At 42.4% G+C, this 8,430-nt stretch overlaps 1 protein-coding gene across 1 annotated transcript in view; it reads left to right on the top strand.

Annotated features, from left to right (window-relative positions):
• The first annotated feature begins 3,537 nt into the window (after positions 1-3,537).
• The window catches only part of galnt7 (UDP-N-acetyl-alpha-D-galactosamine: polypeptide N-acetylgalactosaminyltransferase 7), a 15,161-nt gene continuing 10,268 nt past the window's right edge, over positions 3,538-8,430 (top strand). Inside the window, exons 1-2 of the mRNA XM_030788150.1 lie at positions 3,538-3,663; positions 4,929-5,371. Coding sequence (XP_030644010.1) covers positions 3,538-3,663; positions 4,929-5,371 — 569 coding nt within the window. The remainder of the gene's footprint in view (positions 3,664-4,928; positions 5,372-8,430) is intronic.

Below are 8,430 nucleotides of genomic sequence, written 5' to 3' on the forward strand. Positions count from 1 at the left end.
GAGAGGGGGGTTCTCCAGCCAGCGGAACTGTCTTGTAGGTCTCCCGGCTTCTTTAGGAGGCGAAATCGGAGGGCGGGGCGCGTACTCGTACGAAGCCTTCCCCCCTCTACCACGTTTTTCCTCCAACAGAGTTGGATCCAAACCTGGAGCCTGCGCCCCCCCCCTCCCCTCCCCCCCCTCATTGTTCCTGACTGTCTGGGACTGTTCCAGAACCTGGGAAAAGATGCAGCTAAAGGAAGAGTATCCACACAAGATACCTTGCTGGTCGAGGAGGACATGCGCAGCCTGACTGGGGTCTTTTTTTTTTTTCCCTGTCTGGCCATGAAAGCTCCAGGCGGTGATGGAGGTTGGGCCAAATTTTATTCGCTGGGAAGAACAACAACAACAACAACAACAAAAAAAAAAAAAGTAAAAGAAAAGAAAAAACACAAGCTTCATTTGGGCTTTTGGAGTCAAGTCAAATTAAAGAATGTTCCTAATCTCTCTCTTCAGATCGCATGGTGGATTTGTATTGTATTGGAGATTTGAGATAATTTGCTCTTTTTGTATTTCTATTTATTTTTCTCAGTTGGTTTACTTGTATATTTATTTTTTATTTATTTAGTGCTTTTTTTTAAAAAAGTAAGTCATAATGTGTATATTTGACTCAGTTTTACCATCTCTGGTTCTTGTAACAGTAAGATTTGAATTCAAGGGTTATGAAAACAAATACTTTACCACGTTACTTCAGTTTTTCCTTTCTCAATAAAGCAACAAAAAAGTAGGTGTGTCCTGTTTCCCCTAGATTCTGACTGTATTTGAAGATACCGATGTATAAAAACAGGCAAATTTGGAGTTTTAAATCGATAGAATTATTTTTATGACCTCACGTAAAATACACTGTAGGAATGAGTTGGCTCGAGCTTACTTACTTATCCTTTTAAAAAGCGACTAGTTGGCTCCCTCTAGTGGTGAACATCACACAGCACAGGCTGCACAATGACGCACCTTTACCTGCTGTCGCTGTCTCGTTTCAGTTGGCTCATTCAGTCTGTTAAAACCAGTTTATTGATTAAAGTCTATCACATTATTTCCCCGGTCAAGTCTAGAGAAGCGTCCAGACACTAAATTTCCATTCGGGCCAGGCAATGATACACCTGGTCCGCTGAATCAAGGACTGGGTGAATCGTTTAGTTGGATGTGATGGTGTTCCGCTGGAATGCTTCTGTAAGTGAGCTTAAAAGATTCAGACACACTGCTGGATGGGAGCAAGGGGCCAGTTAGTGGTCAGAGAACCAGGCTGATAAATAGCGTATTTTGAGTTCAGATTATGGGACTGCAGCATGATACTTCATTCACACGGTTGTTTTCCAGGGACATGACATTTATAATTATGTATGAGTGTAAATAAACTGTAAGTTAACAATTAACTCCCTGTTTTACTTTCTTTGAACACTGGGAGGCAGTCACTTCCTTAAAAAAAGAGAAAAGAAAAAAAGATAACTTCCTTGTGGTTTTGTATAGTTTGGCACAAACACTGCTCCACAGACACTTCAAAATAAGATCCGTTGACGTGTCAGAGAAAGACCGTATCTTGTATGGTTCATGTTGTTGTACACTTGGACATAAAAATACTGTTCACAAGCAACGTTTAGTTCTATTCCCAGTCATGTTTGCTGGTCCTACTTTACACAATAAATAACTGTAAATATGGAAGAATATTTTTGTACTATTAAGATCCTGCCGTCTGTTTAAGTATCTCGCTCATGTCCGTTTGCTACGTCTTTTAAGTTGTATTATCTGACTGCTGCTTTCCTTGTTGTTAAGGTTCAAGTTCTACAAACTGTCTCAGAGGAGCTGTGGCATTTCACTTCCTTTATACCTACAAATGTTTGGTCAAACTCTTCATTACGTAGCAGTGTTTCTTCAGTCAGATGAATTATTCTCTTAGGTTAGATTGACTTACTCCTTGAAGTGACGGCAAGGCATATAAACATGTAGTCAAAGCTATTTTACATTCTTACACAGATCAGCAGAAATGTATGGGCTAATTGAGATTTGCGTGCCAATAAGACCAGTGATAATATGAGACTTTATAACTATTCAAGAACACCGTCACCCTAGAGCACCTGGATGTGAAAGTTTCGAAGACATGTTTATTGTTAAGTGAAAGGGAACTTGCTGGTTTACCATAGTCATTTTAAGATTAAAAAGGACTTAATTTTGGGCTGACTGAAAGGGCTAATACAAATGCAGGCCTATTTACCAGTCCACCGGGAATGACTTTAGACAGGTGTGTATGGGCTTATTTGCTGATGTCAATAGTAAGGTAATCACTAGTGCTAAAAGTTGTCGACTTGCATCTCATTTAGAATTCCTCGTTAAACCTTTTAGTGAGGCACTCCACCTGTTCCTTTCTAATGGTCGATCCAGGCGACTAAATTAAATTCGAAAACCCCCTAGAGGCAGCACCGCCCCTGAAAACTTCCAGATTTGAACCATGAACATGGTTTAGCAAACCAAGAACCTGAAATCCAACGTCTTCATTTAGTAACAGTAATTTAGTAATTAGTGGACCTGTTTAATCTTTCCTGTTTTGTTATTTTTGTAGTGCAAGGGAATCGTGTCAAATTACAAATCATGGGGGAACCAGGGCTTTTAGCTTTTCCTGCTGTCTCCAACGCCCCTGTAACGTGTTCTTCCTCGTTCCATTCTCGGAAATCAGGGTGTGTGCATGGCAAAAGGTCTCTATGTGGATGCATTAGTACACTTACGGTACACTTTTACTGAGAAACATACTGCTATGTGTGAGGCAACAAGTTGGAGAAAAACACAGCAATAATGGGAAAATATCCCACTGCGACACCTTACGTTACACGATTACACACTTTTACGACCCACTTAACTAGGCCACTGTGACATGCGGCGGTGGGTGAACAGGATAACACCCTAGTGAAAAACGTAAAAAGAGAGAGCTAAACACCAGTGTAAATCTATCTGTTACCCATATCAGGATCTGATGTAAACTGAACGCCATTTGAGAATTAAAAGCAAACATAAAAATGGGTTTGTCAGATTAGGAAAGTCAGTTCAGCTGGTCAAACCTTTGTTACACATAAACTTGTCTTGGATCATTGCAAATAACAGTCCGCTCAACAAACATCTGGCTGCAATTGAAAGGCTTGGCATATCCTTGTCTACTGTACACATATCCGTTTGTGCTCAGTGAGCATAGATTGTATTGATACAGCTGACTTAGACTTGAGCGCATACTATTACACGGCTATAATGACAACATTAGGGCGTATGACACGGCGACAGATCAACTGACTACAGGGGAAGCTTGATTTGATCAAACGGTTGCAAAATAGTTTATCAAGGGGGCAGCACTCGTACATGGCCGTGGGAAGTGACTAGTGAATCTCCAGTCAGACAACAGCGCTAAGTCAGCGAGGCATACGAGCAGGACTTCAGAGGGGGGAGACAGGGGTACAGCAAGCATAGCTTGCTTTTGGGTAGATACCTAGCCAGTTATTTTTTCATTCATAGAATAGCAAAATGAGGTTAAAAGTGGGATTTATCCTCCGTAGTTTACTGGTGGTAGGCACTTTTTTGGGTCTGGTGGTCCTTTGGTCTTCTCTCTCACCGAAACCAAGCGACGAAAACCCATTTGGTGGTAAACTGGTGAGTATGCTATTTTTTCATAGTATTAATATATTAATTAAGCGTATTAAGAGGTGTTGATAAATCAGAAACCAGTGGGATAAATGGTGATAAACGTTCCAACGTTGTGTTTCATTCGGCTAACATGTTTCATCTGTGCTAGCTAGCACATGTCGTTGTCATGGAGATGTCGAGATAATGTTTGGTTATGTAGAGAAAAAATGATGGGACGTTGCACGATGGCTGTCTGAAAAGCCCTATAAATGAGAAACCATTGTATGTTTGCTTGTAATTACCATATTAATACTCGGAGTATTAGCTAACTGTCTTGCTTTGTTGCTTTGGCTTTAATTATAACCTAGCCGGCTAGTTAGCCACACATTTCCAGCTGGTCCGCAGTATTCTGAGTACCCGGAAGGCTAATTTGTAAATTCTAACCTTTGCTCTCACTTTCGTGTCCATTTAAGCATAATGTATACACCGATGTTAGTGCAGTCCAATATGTGGTGCTAAGTGATATAATGCATTAAACGGCAGTCAAGTCATATATGAAAATGTGTCACGATAATGCGATGCTAACATCATACTAGCCAAATTGATCATGGCATTTTCATTCAATAGTGGATTGTCAGTTTCTGTGTGTATCCAAAGGTGTTTTGTTCTGTTAGTACTGAATAGCTCATAAATATCTTTATCGGTGGCTTTGTTGAAGGTAGTGCCAGAGTAGACACGTGGCATAGTTTGACAGCTAACTCAAGTTAACTCAAAGCCCTAAAGCAGTGGACCCACTCTGAGGTCGATCGTCCTACAGAATCTGCTACCTACACTGAAGTACGCCGAATTAGTATAGTAGCTAAATTCTTTTTTACGCTTCTTTTAGTCCACCGGTTCATATATGTACTGTTTTCTAACATATATATAAAATCTATACATATTTCGTATATAGATGCTGTGTAGTATTACTTGTTTTTGATGTATTTGAACACAGGGTTTCTGTTTACATTGCCATACAGTTTGCATTTTGTCATGAAATTATACTGTCCTTCATCCCTTGACGTATGTCTCCCTGGATGGTGAGTTATGTGAATTCCAATCGATTCGTTTGACTGCACCGCGAGGAAATTCTGAGATCTGAAATATTATCTTTCCTGGAGAGCTTTCTCGAGCTCAAGATCATGGAATTTCTTGGCACGAAACTTGTTTTTTTTTTTTTGTTTTGTTTTGTTTTGTTTTTTTTTTCTTTTTTTTGTGCAACCGCTGCATCAGGTTTCTCTTAACCTTTTCAGGAAGCAAGAGATGCTGCTAATCTGCCCAACCCTCAGAACGCTGGGGCCGACCACTTTAAGCCTGTGGTACCCTGGCCTCACGTGGAAGGGGTGGAGGTGGACCTGGAATCGATCCGCCAGAAGAACGGCGCCGACAAGCCGCAGGCCCGGCTGCTGCCTCAGAACCAACAGAACATCATCCAGAAGCAGTACGTCACGTTCAAACCCCACAACCACCCGTACACGGCTCCGGTCCTGAGGACGGGAGTCTTGGGTAACTTCGAGCTGAAGGAACCAGAGCCGCAAGGGGTCCAAGGCGGACCGGGGGAAGGTGCCAAGCCGTTCGTCCTGGGACCGGAATACAAGGAATCGGTCCAGGCCAGCATCAAGGAGTTCGGCTTCAACATGGTCGCCAGCGACATGATCTCCTTGGACAGAACAGTCAGCGATTTGCGCCATGAAGAGTAAGTGCAGTCGCTCAACGCGCGTGTGTGTTAACTTGTCGTGTACGGGGTCTCCCGCTGTTAGAAGCCAAACCGAACACCCTGTCAAGTCAGTTTCGAGCTTCTTGAGTCAGTGTCTAGACTGGTATTTGTGAGCGGTGTGGTGTGGTCTCATTTGATGCGACTCCTTAGCAATTTTTTTTCTTTTTTTGAAGGTCAGTTTTGTCACGCTTGGACTTTTTATTGTATTATTTTTTTTCTAATGTGTGGGTTTACTTGAGTTTGTCGAATACGCCACGCAGAGCGTTTTTCTGGTTTCGCAACTGAACTGGAGTCAGAGCAGTCTGTATATTCAAATAAGGGACAAAATTCTCTTTTACATTTTTTGATGCTCCAGCGCAAGTCGACACCCTTTTACATAGCACACATAGCTACCATAAAAAAAAATCTCAAAACAAAAACTTACCAAGATATTTCTAGGTGACGCACACAGATGGGATGGTAGTTTTATAATGGGTTTCATACTTTTCCACACGCCCCCCCCCCCAAAAAAAGGGTGTTTCTTTGAGTTGACGGGCCAATACTGTGATGACACATTTTATGACACGAACGTCACTTTGTCAGAGGCGTCAGAGGATTGCGAAATGACACGAGCTTTTGGCACAGCAGGCAGACGGGCTGCATGTCACGCCGTGTAACCCGGTTGTCATAATGTCTCACTTCCTTATAATCTCAGCTAAAGCAGGCCCGCTTCCATCAATTTATCCTCTTTAAAGTCACGTCACTGACCGGACGATAAGCCGTGGGCCTGCTCTCGGTTTTACCCGTTTATACAACGCGTATGAGCAACTTGGTTTATCCTAATATGCAGATTTGTGTTTTGGTGGATTTTTTTTGTTGTTGTTGTTTTTTGCAACACTGCCAACGCTTGTGGACACTGACGGTTACCGCCGAGTTCCGCAAAGCATCAGGTTCAACTGTGTCTGATGTTCTAGATAAGGCCAAATGGTCATATGGGTTCTACTCTGTCTAATGTTGGAGATTAAAAAAAAAAAAATAGGATAAACTAGTGATATGGGTTCAGCTGTGTCTAATGTTCTGGACGGAACCAAGTGGTGATGTGGGTTCTACTGTATCTAATGTTCTGGATATGCCCATGCAATGATATGGCTTCTCCTGTCTGGTGTTCTGGACAGAACCAAATAGTGATGTGGGTTCCCTGAGAAAAGGCCAGTAATGTAGCTGTTATTCATTGAGTGAATGACTGGAAGGAAACTCCACAGACCTGCATGATGACTCTGATTAAGTCCAGCCTCGTGACTCTGCTAGAGAACAGCAACGAAAAACACTCTTTTAAAAGACACACTGAGCACACCAATGCGAAAACCCTCAAACTTTTCGAATTTCATGGCTTTTGTTTTTTTTTTTGTTTTTTTTTTTGGTCAGAGGGTGCGTTGTTTTGTTTCGTTTCGTTTCGTTTTTTTGTATTCAAGGAATAACTTTTGCTCGGGGCGTGAGGGGAATCAAAGAGGCTTGCTGGGCAGGTTTTTGTTCTGGACCCTGCAGGAAGCCTTCTGTGCTGTTTTGTTAAATATCGTAAAGGAAACCATACTTTGATGCTTATGTGTGTATAGTAATGATATGCAGACAGACTGGTTTTTGACGGTTTGTTTTAGCTGCTCTGTCTCCTCCCAGGATCCCATTGAAATACCTTTTATATTGTTCCAAACCCACCAATAAAATGCAGTATGCCTGTAGTGAAATTTCATAGAGCACATATCTGAGATGGTAAAGCCTTATAGTGTAGAAGGAGATGCCAGCATTACTTTACACACACACACACACACACACACACCATCTATCCAGCTCTCCGCAGAGAAACAAATGAAGTCTTTAGTGGACAATTCTGGATTTGATCTGGAGTGGATGGGAGCCAGAGAAATGAAACAAAGGCTTTCTTTGTTTGAGCGGTTCTCTTTGTTCTAGGCAGCGTGTGAAGGTATGAGAGGAGAACAGGCTGAGAGTGGAAGCATTACGGATGAGAAGCCTCAGGGTACGCAGCGCTCTTTGCTTTGCTTTAACGCCATTGGACGAAAGCCACCAATGCACAGAAGGGGGCCGAGCTGGAGGGAGTTAAGCTACGCTCTCGTAGCCTCTCCCCGTACTTCCACGTAGACTTAGGCCCCCGCTCCTGATAAGACAGGCAAGCAGGTAATTCAGGTGTGACTTACTAACTTATAGAGAGTCCCAAGAAGCGAATGAATAGGTATGAATGAGTAAGCAGTATTACACAGTGCCAACCAGAAACTGACACTGAATGCTCAGATCCAAAGACTAAACCAGGTTTCTCCTTTTCCCTCTTAAGAGTGTGTCTTTAGCAGTGCTTTCACTTTTTCTCTACTCATTTTTTTTTTTTTTTGTACAAGCACACTGATATGATTTTCCTGGATAATATGTGTAAGGTTAAGAAACTGATCTGTGACCTTTTAGCTTGAATTCCAGCAGTTGGTCAGGCTGATGGTGCACTCTCTGTAGATTTGTACACTTATGTGCCACAAGATGGCGCTGTGTGAAAACTCTTTGGACAGGGCTCTGTGAAGCCACCTGAAAACCCACTGAAGTTTGACTCATGCCATGCGTATTAACCTGAGAGAAAAGCTGTCTGGTGAGAAAGACAAACATGTAGGCTGATCGATAGAGAGATAACAGTTTTTCCATGGTATACTATGGTTGGCTCCTGCCCTTTGGGGGTGTGTGTGTGTTGGTTTTTTTTTTTTTTTGGTTTTTTTTTTGAGAGAGTATGAGACCTTTTGATTTGTCAGTGAAGTCAAACAAGCTGTAATGGGCTCTGTGTGAGTGCGTGTTTGTGTGCGTGTTTGTGTGCGTGTTTGTGTGCGTGTGCGCGTGTGTGTGCATGTATGTGTGTTTTGTGTGTGTGTGTGTTAGATGACGGGTGTGTTTTGGCTGTTTTTGGGGGCTGTAAGACTAGAGCGGTCAGACTGGATGTTGTGAACTGGAATGTGCTGAGACTCCATTAAGATTCCTGAGGCTTTCCCTTTAGGGCCACAGCTTATACAGAG

This window comes from Chanos chanos, chromosome 11 (genome assembly GCF_902362185.1).
Source record: "Chanos chanos chromosome 11, fChaCha1.1, whole genome shotgun sequence".
Lineage (NCBI taxonomy): Eukaryota > Metazoa > Chordata > Actinopteri > Gonorynchiformes > Chanidae > Chanos > Chanos chanos.